Raw genomic sequence first — 15,306 nt, forward strand, 5'->3', positions numbered from 1 at the left:
TCAAGTAAGGAATGGAGCTGAAATTCTGCCTCTCGGACTGATTGGAAGCCATTTGTTATGCTCAGACAGGATGGTGTTCCGTCAGCACTGATCACTGCCTGACCTTAGGGTGTAACCCTGGCAAGAGACAGTTGTGGAGACAGTAACTTAATTTCAGCCTATGAGTATACACTCACAGCTCTCAAAATTCTAGAGAAATACCCTAGCTACTGGGCTTCAGAGTCGTTGAGATGGAGGCCCCGGTACTTGCCTTACTGAGCGTTGCCAGAGCGCAGCCAGAAATGTCCACGATTCATGGAAATAACGGGGATGCTGGCAAGGGAAAACTCACTTCAAGAGCTGGCAGGGAACATAGGGTTCCCATTGTGGATTTCTTTGTGACTGACATCGGAAAGTCATGGATAAAAGGTCCAGAAATATTCCTGCTTGCCTCTCCTGTAAAACTCCCATTTCTCCTGTTCTGTTTTAGCCCTCTTCCTTGAGCTGCCAAGCTGCCAAGAGTGAGGTGGAAGAGGGAAACTGAATGGATGGGATAGACAGAAGCAAGAGTTGAAAGGAGGGAATAATGAGATGTGCTAGGGAAAAAATAGGTCTTGATGGTGTAAGAGTTAGTAAGAAAAGGAAAAAGGAGAAATAAGGGTAATGGGCGGAGGCTGAAAGATAGAATCATAGAATCATAGAATCGTCTAGGTTGGAAGAGACCCTTGGGATCATCGAGTCCAACCATCTACCCTACACTACAAAGTTCTCCCCTGTACCATATCCCCCAACACCACATCTAAACGTCTCTTAAACACATCCAGGGATGGTGACTCAACCACCTCCCTGGGCAGCCTATTCCAATGCCCGACCACTCTTTCTGTGAAAAATTCTTTCCTAATGTTCAGTCTAAACCTATCCTGTTGGAGCTTGATGAAATGATATGACGTTAGTGAAGGAGGCAAACCAAGAAAAAGTTAAAACCATCATTAGAAAGTGTAATGCCAAGAGTTACAATAAATTGTGGTGTCATTTGGGACTCTGATTGCATGATTTATTGAACACTGCTAGGAGCGTTTATCATGCTAGCCACCACAGGCTTAGCTATTGTGGGCCTCAGTGACATGTGGAAGGATGAGTACTTAGTCTTTGATGAAAAGTTAGAGGTCACTGTCATAGCAATCCACACACCTGTGTGTAGCACCTGTACATCCTTTTGTTTTGTTTGCAGTGTCTATTGTTGCTGTTTAATACATGTTTTTAAAAAAGAAAAAAAATACTGTTGCTTTGGAAATTTTGACACTGAATTGAAAGAAATAAGCCTTGGTCCTCTGGTACATCACTGCAATGCTTGGCTGGTTTTTTTCCTCCATTCCTATCCAAAAAAAAAAAAAAAGGAAATAAAATATATAATGTTAAAATATGTTAGCTAAAGGTCTTTTTCACCCCCTAGGCTAGATTAGATGGCTTAAAATAATTCTTAAAAACTTATGGAGGACTGGACAGGGGGTAGTTTAACCTATTGTTTCATACTGTAATCTAAGTCATTACTTCAGATTTTATAGCGGAAAATATTTAATGCTTTTATTAAGAATTAAGCAGTATTTTAAGTCATGTTATTAATGCCATTTTATCCATGGGGTTTTTTTTTAAAAAGCTAAGGCTTTCTATCAATGGACCAGTGCTAATCCACTCCAAAAATCAGTTTAAGATGCTTTACTCACAGTGAAATTCACTCTTAAATCATGATAGATTCACCATGCTAGTGTTTTTTTTTTTAATTCAAGTCATCACAGGCTTACAGTGATGACCCAAAGAAGCCAATCTATTTATAACTTCACCATGATTTGACTGGCTTTGTATTCTAATATTGACTGCTCTGGGTGTGGATTGTGGCTACACAGAGTGGCAATGACTACTTGGATGGACAACTGAGAGCTACGGTGTAAAGGTCGGCTGACTTGCTACCTGTCTAAAAGTGGAACAGACTTTAAGGAAATGAACTATAAACTCAGAGTATTTACTTGAACATTACATCAGGATATTAGATTGTAACTGCCAATAATAGAGTTCTAGTGAAAATTACACTAAAACTTAAAGCTAACTTTTTTTTTTTTTTTTTTTTTTTGCTTTGTGTCACTTCTCCATTGGTGGGGACAGCTAAGTGTTGCTCCTACATCTCTAACAACTTAGTGACTATGTGTTCAGACTTAAATGCCACAGTGTCATTTAGAAATGACTGTCATTTTGAGAAAGCTTACTGGAAGGGCAGCATTGTGTTTTATGCTGTAAGAGTGGAACGGTATTGATCCTTTAAATGTTCCACCTCCCAGAGCACACTGTCTACAGATATCAGTGAGCTTTGCTGTATCACTGACTGGCAAATAAGTCCTTGAAATTGGAGAAAAAGCAGGGGATTAGTTTGTTTTGTACTGGAGTTTTGTGTGGAGCATATAAAAGTGGAGGCGGGTTTTTGTTATTGTTTTGGAGGGCTGATAGAAATTTAATGTTTTGGAGGGTTTTGGATTCTTTTCCTTATCTCTGCCCTTTTGAATGCGCTCCCATATCAGAAATATTGGACACATGCCATGTTACATTCACCCAAGTTCTGTATATTCCCTCATAATGGCAAGTCTGCATATTATTATTTTCCTTAAGACTTCTAATATTTGTTTATATATAACAGGAACATGTTTAGAAAAATACAGAAAGAAGATACTTTGGGACAGAACAGGGTGTCCTGATGCTTACTGAAATATTTCCAACAGTTTACTAACAGGTGAAAAGGGGTTTTCTTTCCACCATAAAATGAAAAAAATCTTCTGTCTAAAGGAGGCAGAATCCATGTACAAGCAGAAATTGGCTGGTCTGTGCATTTCCTCAGTAACTTTCACAGTCACTGGTCACACATTATTGCAACACATTCACTGAGCTGCTTCTCCCTCTCTTTAGGTAATTTTCCCCATTACATTTTGAGCCAATCTTGTCACATAAATTTTATAATCATGTTTCTCAATTTCTTTTTACCTTATTTACACTTTGGTAAATGTTTTCAGGTTCTCAGGAACACAAACAGAAGTTACTTGTGTTTCTTCTTTACTTAATTGGGGTAATCAGTTCAGTATAATCTAACCGAGCCGAGCTGAACTTGAGACAAAACTAGAAATGACATGAGCCAATTTGCAAGACTTGCTTTTTCAAGCAATTGGAAAGACATACATTGAATTCCTTTGAGACAAGACCATCACTTCCAAGACCAACTGTCCTATCATTTGTGAAATAATGTGTAAAGCTCTTCAGAAAGGTTCTTCAAGGGGGTGGTTTAACGTCCATTGCTATAGAGATTACAGCACGCAGACAGATACTGTTGCAGTAACACTTAGGGTACCTGGATGTCAGCACCTTGTCAATCTAAAAATTTAGGGATCAACTCTAGAGATTCATCTTGATTTTCTAAGACTTCGTTTTCAGTATTTTAATCAAAAGAATGACCTCAATATATAATATAGCTTTTCCGCAGGGAAATCAGCCATTCCTGCTGTAACAGTACTAGAGTCAACAGGTAAATCAAGGGCTAAATTGGCTAAGAATCTAGAAATTTAAGAGCCCCTTACAATAGATAACAATAAATAGAATAAATAATCAACCGTATTTCCAGACTTCTTGTTCTATTCCGTTGATGCTGTGAAACCAGATACCAACCATATTAGCTTTCTTGAAGACAGTGGTGTTTCTTTGTGGGTGACTTTTCAATTCACTGTTACCAAGCCTGTGAAAGTAGTCAGAGGCTTAAAAAGGCAGCCAAGAATTGTGTTAATTGACATGACACTGAGAAGAACCCTGTGGTCAGAATAAGCTGTGAGGAGAATTGTCAGCATAAATATCCTGTAACTGTCTAATAACCTCCCTCCTTCCCGATCCATGTGGGAGGGATAACAGAGACCTTTTTCTACAAGGTTCAGGACCAACACCCCACCAGAATAAATCAAGTTCTGATTACATCTTCTAACTATGATTAAGGGGGAGGCAGCAAACATGGCTGCTGATGTCCTAGCTCGAACAGCTAGAAAAAAAATCTCCAGAAAAGCGTCACTCGTTGACCAAGCTGGCATAAATTGACAGAATGACAGTGTCTCACCATATTGCACTATATGTCTGACTACAGCGACAAGTTCTGTATCCTGCCTTGGAAAGTCTTGCTGTGGTAGAATTTAGTGAACAGCACTGAAAAGTCATCTGGAAATCTCCCTGTAAAGATAAATTATTTTCTCAGAGTCCTATCATAAGATGAATTTTTGTTCTCTTTAAACACTACCTGCTTTTCCTTGTTATTTCCCTCCTTTTTCCTTCCTGCAGACACAAAATCTTATCTAGATAGGAATAAATAAAGAATCTTTTTATCCTCACTTTTCAAGCTATTTCAACTTAAGAAAAAATAATAATGACTGTATTTGTCCCCTGTGTTTGAATTCAACAATACATGATTAATACAGACTTGCTTAATGAAAAAACACTAAAGCGACTGAGCTCAATAATGAGTAATCCATGGGAGCTGTTCACAGCTGGCTGAATACGTAAAAAACTGAATTTTGTGCATATTCTTTCAATTTTTTAATTCAAATCCGTTCCTACTACATTCACACCTGCTCTTGCTAATTTTTCACTTTGCGCTTTGAAGAAAAATACTGGGTTTTGCTGACTTGACCATTCCTTCCGAGTTACACGACGGTTATTACTTGGATCAGCACCGGCTGCCAGGCGCCGAACCGACATCCTCAGTCCCCTCCCGCGGCCCCCGCCTTCGAGAGACGGCTCTGCCGGGGACGGGGGGGACGGGAGCGCCACCGACGCCCTCGGTGGCCGAGGAGGGGCTCTGAACACCTTAATTCTCTTTTTATCGTTCCCGTGGGCTCGCGTCCCCGTCGATGGGGCGGGGGCAGGGGACAGCACCCTGCCGAGGGTGGGCTGCCAGGCGTCCCTGCCCGGGGACACACCGGCTCTGCCCGCCGCGTCGGCCCGGGGAGCAGCCGCCGCGGGGGCGTAAAGGCGCGGACGCCGGCGGATGGCGGCCAGAGGTGGGGAGAGAGAGCCGGCCGTGGCCGGGGGGTGGCTGCCGGGGGAGGACGCCGCGGGACGGCAATCCCCCCTGGGGACAAAGGGCGAGCGGAGCCCCGCTCCCCCGAGCCGGCCGGGAAGGGGAGCGCCCCTCTCCCCCGTGCCCCCCGCCGCCGGCCTTACACAGCGCGGCGCTGCCCGCTTCCTCCCCGGTGCCAGCCTGGGAGCCGCCCCGCCGCCCGGATCACTTGCCATTTGCATTTCTCCGCTGCTGGGGAGGAGGAGGAGGAGGAGGAGGAGGAAGCTTACGCCCAGGGCAATGGGGAGGGGGGGGGAAGGGTAGGGGAAGGGAGGAGGAAAGGGAAGAGGAGGAGGCGAGCGCCGGCAGCGGGGCCGGGGCCATCGAGCCCGCCGCCTCCCGGGCGGCCCGCACCGCTCTTGTGCGTCCGCCTCTTCCTTCCCCCCGCGCCGCCTCCGCCGGGGGAGCCGGCGGGGGCCGTACGTGCCGGGCGGGCGGCGAGGGGAGGGTCTGCGGCTCGGCGTCGCTGCAGCAGCGCCGGCCCCGCCGCGCCGCCAGGGACCGGGTGCGGGCGCCGCCGCCGGCTCCGCGCTGCTGCTGCGCGGCGATCGCCGCTGCTGGCAGGAGGGGCAGGGATGTGAGCGGTCGGGTCGGCTTGGCGAACCCCCCACCCCCCCACCCCCCTTTTATTTTTTTATTTATTTATTTTTTTCTTCCTCTCTCCTCAAAAAAAAAAAAAAAAAAAAAAAAGACCAAACCAGCCAACCAACCCCAAAAAACCCAGAGGGCGTGGGGGGGTGGGGGGTGGGGGTGGAGGGGGATCCCGTGTCGCCGCCGCCACCCTCCGCCGCTGGATCCGTTGTGAGGAAATTGCCATTCGCCGGCAGCGGCGGCACATCTGGGCGGGCACATCTGGGCATGCAACATCGGCTCCCGCCGCCTTCCTCCTCCGTCCTCCAGCCGGCCGAGCGGATCCCTCCGGGCCGCCGGGGAGGCTCCTGCTCGCCAGCCCCAGGGTCCATCTTTCGGACTGAATATTAAAAAACTGGCAGCGCGGGGAGGGGGGTGGGGTGGAAATAAAGGCTGCTTTTTTCTTCCCCTGGGATTTATTTCATGGGGATGTGTTCAAGACAAGAGAGGATTCAGAAGGATATTGACGTTGTGATCCAAAAGTGCAAGGCGGAGAAGGACTGCCTGTTTGCAGGTGAGTTTCTCTCCCGGGGGCGGCCAGGTTGGCGGCGCGGAGGCTCTGCCGCCGCCGCCCGCCCCGGACCCGGCTCCCGCCGCCGCGGTGCCCGTGCCCTTCGCCGCCGTTCCCGGGAGCGGGGGGGCCACCGCCGAGCCGGCATGTGCCTGCTCTCAGCCCCTTTCTTCCTCCTCCTCCTCCTCCTCCTCCCGAGGGCATGTGAGGGCAGATGAGACCAGGCGCCGGCCGGGAAAGGTGGTGGTGGTGGTGGTGGTGGGGTGTGGGGTGTGGGGTGTGGGGTGGGGGGGACACGGACACGACATCCCGAATCAGGGATGGTGGCAGCGGCTACACGCAAACCCGGGCGGGTGCGGGTGAGTGTGTCCGTGTACGTGGCCCCCCCGCTGCCTGGCGCAGCCCAGCGCAGCCCCGCTGCTTTCTGCTCCGGCGGCCGGGCTCCTCGGTGCATGCCTGTCTCCCCGCCCGGCCGCCGGTAAACGTCCCCGCTTCCCGTTTAACACCCCATCCCACCCCACCCCACCCCCGGGGGTTTCGCGGTGCCGGCCGCGATGAGCCGTTGCGGGAGCCCGGCTTGTGGCTGCCTGTTGCCGTTTCTGACAATGGAAATCCCTGCCGTTGCCATAGCACCGGGCACTTGTTGCGAGGGGCTGGGGGGGGGGATGCTGCATTTCCACGGATTCACCCCGACCCCCCCTTCCACCCAGCAGTTTCAGCAAAATAAGGACAAGTTGTAATAATGCAGCTCTTTGTCGTTCAGATTTCAGGTACTCAGACTCCACCTTTACCTTCACCTACATTGGAGGCTCCAAAAGGTACTTTTTTTCCCTTTTTTTTTCTTTTTTTTTGTACAGTAATGACTCCTTTCATTTCCTGCTAGCACTGAGGTGCAGTGGTTCAATACCATGGCAGGCTTCTTTTGTTTCCTTTTGCAAAAGGAGGATCAGTAAATCATGTGCCTTCGTGCAAAGGTAAACCGAGGAGGAGGAAGTGTGGAGGGAGGTGATCAGAAAGGTGATCCTGCTTGTCACAGGCTCATTCCTCTGAGGGCTGCTCTGAGGAGCTTCACTGTTTGTCTTTTTTTTAATTTATGTGGATACGTAAAATTTCTGCTGTACGTCAACGAAACCACAGCAAAGGCAACAACATGATATAAAGTTAATTCGTTTTAAAAAACTGGGAAAAGTTACAATTTTAATAACCAGTAGGCCAAATTTCACATCAGCACCTTATTCTCTTGCATGAGAGCCATATTTAGTCCTATGACAGATGCAAGACTGTCTGCAATTGACCAAATCAAATTCCTGAGACATTAAGTGAATTGACAGTGTAGCTTATAAGGCTAAAAAATGCTTTTATTGAATGGTAGCTTAAATATTATTTCTAAGTGGTTCCGAGGTTTTGGTTATAAACTGGATTGTGCATGTACACATTTTTTAATTATATTTCAGCATTTGTTGTGTTCATCTGTTTTCGAAAGGAAATACATGTAAAAGCTTGAACACACCTCCTTTTGATTTCCCCAACTATTAGTTACCTTTTTATTTAATAAGGTGTTAACATTGTATGTTACATCATTCTCTTATCTTTTAGCTAAATTTTATTACACTTGGCAAGAAGTCCTGGTTTGATTTTTTTGTTTGTTTGTTTGTTTAAATTTTTCTTTTTTTCTCAGTTCGTCTGATATCTTCGGCAGTTGTTTTTCTTTCCCAGGGTATGCCAGGTTAAAGTGTTGTATTTTTTGCAAGGGAACCTTTCAGTGCAGCCAGTGCTCCCGCAGCCACTGGTTCTCCCCAGCGTGTGCTTCGGGGCCTGGCTTCAGGAGCAGGCTCCCAGATGGTCCCCAGGCTGCGAGATTGCTCAGAAAAACGCTTTCCCACTTTGCTACCCTGCCCCTTCCTACCAACGGAAAATTCATTTTCGGTGGAGTAGGCTAGTTCACCCAGTACCTGAGAATGAATGTATTTTCAGGTTGCTTGTACTATACTCTTTCATTTAAGGTTTTAGTATATGAAAACATAGACTTTTTAAAAGGCAATTTTGAAAGTCTTGATACAGTAAAAATCATCTAACAGAAATAATACTTATGTAATTAAAGTGATTGAATTTGAAAGTTACTTTACACTGCTTTCTAAACCAAATATTGCAGCAAGAAACCAGGAAGTGAAACCTGTCTATTGTTTCCATTTTCCAAGCCGAATAAAGTGAAAAGCCTGAGGGTGTAACTGATGGGAAACAAACCGGTTTATAAATATTGAAACAAAACATTGTCACCTATACAAGGAGAGACAGAAGAGGACCTTACATCCTGCAGCCTTGAATTTTAACTGGGGTCAGCATTGGCCTAGGAAACCGTTGACTGGAAACTGGTCTCAGGGCCTTGAAAATCCAAACTGAATTGAGAAACAAACGTTATGCTTACAGAAATTGGCGAAAGTGGGAAGTTACTTAGAGCATACTCAAATTTCACTTTCCTGTTCACATTTTAAGGACATTTAAAAAGTATCCTATGAGATAAGCGTTTCACGTTCTCTGCTTGTTTGTATTGTCATTCAGAAGGACCTTTTATAATATTCTTAGAGTGGTGTACTGAGTGGCAGGTTTATGGTGGTAAGCTCTCTTGTGAAGTACGTCAAATGAAAACCATTAAGCCTTGACTATTTAGGGCCAAACTTCAGTTTCTCACATCGAAGATGAGTTAGTGGCTTCTTCTCTGAGACGGCACTGGCTGAGCAGCAGCCATACTGCACTACGGGCAGCGCTCGGGCAGCCCTCCAGTACAGGGCCAACAGCAGCGACCGGTGGCCATCTAAGGATCTTTTTCTTGCATTTGGCTGTGATTTTTTTTCCTTCTTGCCACTGCTGCAGCTGTGATCTGCCTGAGTGGTGACTCCAGTTTTTTGACTATTGTGCTCAGGAATTGTCCCTAAATGGCAAAACCTCTGTTAGCTCATGGTCATAGACTTGCGTATCAGCCGCAGGCCCTGTCCAGTTACTTCAGATACTCTGGCTGATGGCTGTTTTTCGAACCGACGGGGACACAGGCTTTTGAGTAATGGGCACAGGGGTGGATGTTCACTGGGTGGACGTTCAAACCAAGAAACAGGATTAAATGAGCGAGAGTAGAAATGGTGTGTAAGGAAGATCACAGTACTGTAGTACTCATTAGCCATGCTTGCAACTAAGTCTTTTTCATGCTTTATTTCCTTTAGATATTCCTTTAGGTCAGTGTGTATTATGGCTTTGTTTTAGCCATAGTGGTTAGATACAACAACAGAAACCCTTAGAAGAAGGCAGTAAGCTTTCTGTTTGGATTTTTTGTCTTACCCTCCTGTAAAGGCAGGTGACAATACTAGCAAATTAAACTTCTCTGGGGGCATTCCTCTGCATACTGTAGTTGCCTCTAGTGCCCATTTATGAGTAGTCTTCATTTATAAATTCAGAGCCAGATTCTCAATAAATGAGTCTAAATCTGTGGAAGCCAGTGTATCAGCATTATTCACTTATGATGAGGACCTAAGGTTTATTTGTGTTTGTTCTTTAAACTGTTTAGTTTGTCTGTGTGAGATTTTTCTCCTTTGGGCCAGCTTCTCTGTCTTTATCTGTTTTTTCCCTGTTGCTTGGATTGATTGCACAGCCTCTTCGTACATTAGTACTATTCAAATATTGAGGTAGTACATAACCACGCTGCAGATCAATCCAAATAGATAGGCCTGATCCGGAGCACATTTATCATCACTTCAGTGGAGTTAACTTGTATTCCAACAGTAAAGTGCTTAACCAAACCCTGAGGGCATGACTTAGCTTTTGTTCAAGTACAGAGGTTCCAGAGAAATCCACTGAGAACTATTATTTTTTTATTCTTCTTATAGACCTGTTCCAACATTTGACCTTTAGGTGATATTAAACTATTATATTGTGTAAATAATCTATGTGTAAATGATCACTAGATGGGCATAAATACCTTTCAAGGGAGATTTTGCATTTACAGGATTTTTCTTGAAAAGTTAGAAGGGAATAATCTCTATAAGTACAGATGTATTTGTATTGTGTGAACTACCATAAATAATCCTTTACCTACGTAGTTCAGTTAAACCTTTTGGACTGTATTTCACTATACTTCTCTTTTTAAAAAAAAAAATGCACTGTGTTCACACACTCCCAAGCAATTTGAGTTGTTCGACACTGCAGAGGTGCCTCCTGGTTTGAGAAGGTTGTAATTAGCAATTTATTAGTGAAAGCACATCTTTGTGCATAATGTGAGCACTAAATATGGGGCAGATTGTTTATCAATGTAATAATTTTTAATTTTACTGTCAGAAAGCACTAAGTAGGGTGATAGATTTCTTATAAAGTGAGGTGTTCATTTGGGTGCTGTGACTGTGCAAGATTTACTCTTCTTTAACTACATCTGGCAGAATATCAGAAATGGCTGGATTTTTTATGCTTTTTACTGCAGGATCTAAAAATGATATCGAAGTGTGAACACGTCAAGTTCTCATCTTTTTTTAAAAATAATCTCGTTTCCTTTTTCCCTTTTTTCTGCCCCTATGTGAGACATTGCTCCTCCAGAAACCGTGCAGCCTGAACAGAACTGCTGATCTGTCATCTTTCAGATAAATAAAAATGCGTGATGCCCTGAAGTTGTTTTCACTTGATGTCATTTGACATGGTTTACACAGAAGCAGCGCTTGGTTGTCCTGAAAAAAAAAGATATTTCCTTTTTTTAGTGTTTTTCTCAGCGCCTCTTTTTTTTTTTTTTTTCTGAGGCTAAACGAGGACATCATATCAGTCCTGAAATAAATACCCCTTTATTCAAATATGTACTTAACTCCATTGGCAGCAAGGGATGATGACAATAAGGCTGTGCATGAGAACAGATCTAATACTGCAGCATATTGTAAAGAAACTAGATAAGACCTGTAAGAACTGAACACATTAATTTTGTCAGCAAAACTCCCATCTTCTCTTTGCACGGTGGACTCTTATGCTCTGCTTTCCATACTTTGGCACAATGATTATAATGGCAGTTCCGAAGAAGCAAGGAAAGTTGAGTTTTGGTCTGAAGTAAATGGGGTTTTTTTGCTTAAAATAATGACAAATTTTTAGCTTTGGCTACTTTGATTTTGAATATTTGGCTTTTTGTTTTCTGTTCAAGAGGTTGCGCATAGTGCTTAATTTTGTAGTATCAGAAATTCTCATGTAAACTGATGAATTAATTCCCACCTCACTGTAGCAGTGAAGTATTTCACAGCTGGGGAGCCATGCCTCTGAAAGAGTAACTAAATTGCTTGTGGCTTTCTGTCGCTGGAGACAAAAACCACTATCTGCAGTCCTAGCGCATTACATCCAGCAGGTGTTTGAACCACTTGATGATAAATAGATACAGATAACCTTTTTTTTTTTTTTTTTCCCAATTAGTGGTATGCCCTATTGCTATGTACATGAGTTAAATAAAACTGCCTACATGAGAGATTCCATTTAGTGGATAATTTTGAAATTCTGATGTCACTCTCATAACGCTAAAAGTCTTCAGTACGAAAAAAGCTGTGAAGAAAAATGGTTTGGGGCTAATTGACGAGTGGTTTTATCTTAAAATTTCTGTTCAGTTTATATATGCTGTAGCAAAAGGGGAGGGAGAGAACTGAAAAACATTTTTTAAACTGAAAAACTCTGTCCATCAGAAAATATCAAAATGGGATACTTTTCTCAACGTTTTCATTTTTTTCTTTCCTTTCCGAAATGATCTAGTTTAAGACCAGCCTTTTTTGGATAGGTTAGTTTGAACCTAGCTCCTCTGTCGGGTTCGTTGCATGGCAGTGCATTTACTGGCTATGCAAGGTTTGGGGAGAGAAGGTTGAACTGTTCGTTTTGGAAGCAGTGGTGGCTTGCATAAGATGAAAAGTGTCCATGAAAGTATGTCTTAAGAAGATGATTTTTATGGAATCCATTGCTCTGAATGGTTTTGGTTTAGCTGGAATGGGATTTACACAGGGCTTATGAAGGGCTGGCACAAGCACAGTTCATTTCATCTTCTGTTGCTGATGGCTGTGCTTAACTTTGTGTTCAGGTTATTAAATATGTAATTACATTCCTAAAATATACCTCTACTACAGTAAGAAAAGGGTGAAAACTAGATACACAGCTTGTACTTAGCCATCTGTTTATTGCTCTTTCAAAATACCTGGAAGATTGTACATTGTCTTTCAATTTTAACTTTCCTATCAAATACGGCTTAACATTTTTGCTGGGACTATACCATTTCCTGGGAGAAAAATCTGTGTTGTGAGACAGGAATCTAGTTTAGATATAACATGGCAAGCATCATGATTTTCATTTTTTCATTAAAGATTCTGTAGATGAAGTAATGTTGAATACAGCCTTGGGTACTTTTAAAAAACAGTTTTGTGTCATGTATTAATTAAGTTTCAGTTTTTAAATCTCTCTTTAAGGCAAGCATTTTCCATTCTGTGAATTCCTGCTAACATACCTATTCTGACTTTATACTAGCTTTTGGTATTGGCAGTGTGTAGTACGTACATACATTCCCATAGATAGATTTTTGATAGGTACTACAAGAAATTCAGTAGGTGTGATTTAACAAATGATTCATCCTAAAAAGGGATCTACCCATACATTCCTATAGATAGATTTTTGATAGGTACTACAAGAAATTCAGTAGGTGTGATTTAACAAATGATTCATCCTAAAAAGGGATCTAGTAGAGCACTATAGTAAAAAAGTCAAAGTAAAAAAATGCCATGTTGAGGGTTTGTGAAAAGCAAAATCAACACCATTCTACTCACGGTCTTACTGAGCTCACCTTTTTCTGATGGTCTTGTATCTAACAGATCCTTCTCGCCTTGCCGTTAGAAAATCAGCACTGTCTGAAATTAACACAGTCCCCATCACTGCATCATTTATAAATCACGTACTTCAGGGAGAGCATGGTCTTGGGGAGATCTCTTGCTGGTCTGGTGAAGTGGGTGGCTCTCCTCTTTTAGCTGCACACTGTACTAAGAACAATACATTCAAATTGTGAACGTCTACCTTTTAGTGAGAAAAATGTGGTTTTAGGTGCTTAAATGAATGGCCTAGTTATCAGAAGTGCCGAACTCCCACACCACGTAGAGGTCTCAGTATTACTGTGCATTGCTTAGCGCTTTTTAAAAGCATCACAGTCTTTACGCAGGTGTTTTTGTTGTACAAATGCTTGCACTGTTGTTCGAATGGTTCACCAGCACAAAGGTGGGAAGAGTGCTTGAACGTCTTTACAGAAAACGTTTTCAGTAACTTCTTTCTCTGCTTTCATCACATATTTTAACATATTAAGTACCTAAAAATAGACCTGTAGGCTGTCATTGTTAAGGTATTAATGTGATAAGACAAATAAATTTGAAAGCAGAGTTCACTCTGACAAAATTAATTTAGATCACTTTTCTCTGTATTGGGGCTAATGCCATTTCTGGCTTTTCCTGTTAGTCTCTAATAATTTCCCATATTTTTCATTGTGCATAAATAAAGAGCTGAAGATACCTGTTGGCATATTTTTTCCATGGATTACTTACTGTGCAGAATACAAATTCTTATTTGAGTCAGAGTCTAATCCCTCAGAGTCAAAATACCTATTTTAATAAGCTTCGGCACCTAGAGGGAAAGTAAATTTTATACTGCTGGGAGAGTTCACTTTAGTTACAATTAAAACTAAGAAAGGGATGAAACGTGAGTAAATCTAGAAAAACTCCAATGTGATTCTGCCTTGGCATTAAATAAATCCCACTTAAGAGAACAGCTCCTAACAATTAATGTCTTCCTTGCTAGAGGAGGGTGAAGATTTTTACAGATGTTTCACTGAGCTGGCCTCATCTGAGTAAAAGCAGCTCCTTTTAACAGGGTAAAATTGACTCATAAAGATAAGCCTACTATCCTGCGCAGCAGTAGCTAGAAAATCTCACTGAAAGAAGAGGGACTAAACAAGGTACAGAAATAACATCTCCTTCCCCTGACAGCCTTCTGCACGCTCACACAAGGTTGCATCCAGCCTATTTCTATGGGAGGGAGAACAGGAAAGAGCCTTGCCTAAGGACCGGGAACAATTGTTGCTTTTGTGACTCAGACTTCTCCTGGGAGGACCCGTTTTCTCCAGGGAGGTTTATGTCAGACATTGTGTTCCCCTACTGCAAGGGCTAAGCGGCATCCTGCGTGCTTTTGGCACAGTGTAATCCCATGGGAGTAAGTCATGGTTCGGCACATGCTCACGTAAGGTAACAGCCAGAAAACAGTCTTGGGTAAAGGCTGGAGGGTGAGCGTCTCTCCGTAGCTGGCTTGAAGGCAGAGTACCTGCCTGAGCCCTGTAGAAGGCTTTGGTTTCTCCTGGCTGTTGTAGAAGACCGTGGTGCGTCCTGGCAATTAGGGTTGAGCTGAATCACTTCTTCCGAGGGAGACTTGTGTAGTGCTCAGTGGGAGCCTGTCTGGAGCAAAGAATTGAGGGCAAAGAGAAAGCTCAAAGAAACTAGCAAACCCTCTGGACATCTCCTTCCAGCCTCGAGGCATTGAACAGAAACAAAAGGGGCAACAGCGTGTCTCCTGTGTAATGACATGTACCATTTGCCAAAAGAGAGTACAAAAAACGGTGATACACCATTTGTAGAGAGAAGTGTGTAATTAAAGAATAAGCTCCTTTCAAACTGTGTAGCATTCTGCATTTCCTCTCCTATATTACAGGTTGCCATCTTGGAATCTTGTTACTTTAAAAGAATGTTCTATGTTTACAGATAAGTATTTTTCTTATTTTAAGAGCCAAATTAGAAGGCAGGATAACTTTGCACTGTTCGACTGTCATGCTTCTACTCAACAAGGTGTTTGTGACAGACAGCATTTGCTTTCAAGCAGAAAAAATAGCCTATGGGTTAGACATGGTATTCCAGGTCATTAGCTTTTCTGCAAATGGTAGAATATTATTTTTTTTTTTTGTAGTATTGTTCATTCTTGCTTATTCTTTTTCCTGAATGTTGAAAACTTAATCTTTGATGGGGAGTTCTCACCCTGT

At 43.2% G+C, this 15,306-nt stretch overlaps 2 protein-coding genes across 3 annotated transcripts in view; one reads left to right on the forward strand and one right to left on the reverse strand.

Moving 5' to 3' along the window:
- Positions 1-4,752, reverse strand: part of EMB (embigin) — a 53,273-nt gene extending 48,521 nt beyond the window's left edge. Inside the window, exon 1 of the mRNA XM_074166300.1 lies at positions 4,623-4,752. Within this exon, the coding sequence (XP_074022401.1) occupies positions 4,623-4,752 (130 nt within the window). The remainder of the gene's footprint in view (positions 1-4,622) is intronic.
- A 1,399-nt stretch (positions 4,753-6,151) lies between these two features.
- Positions 6,152-15,306, forward strand: part of PARP8 (poly(ADP-ribose) polymerase family member 8) — a 113,551-nt gene continuing 104,396 nt past the window's right edge. The window contains exons 1-2 of one of the 2 annotated variants that reach the window (XM_074165841.1): positions 6,152-6,257; positions 7,018-7,072. In XM_074165841.1, the coding sequence (XP_074021942.1) occupies positions 6,167-6,257; positions 7,018-7,072 (146 nt within the window). In that variant the 5' untranslated portion in view covers positions 6,152-6,166. The remainder of the gene's footprint in view (positions 6,258-7,017; positions 7,073-15,306) is intronic. The other variant, XM_074165840.1, reaches the window with a different exon arrangement.

Source organism: Numenius arquata, chromosome Z (genome assembly GCF_964106895.1).
Source record: "Numenius arquata chromosome Z, bNumArq3.hap1.1, whole genome shotgun sequence".
NCBI classification, from domain to species: Eukaryota; Metazoa; Chordata; class Aves; order Charadriiformes; family Scolopacidae; genus Numenius; species Numenius arquata.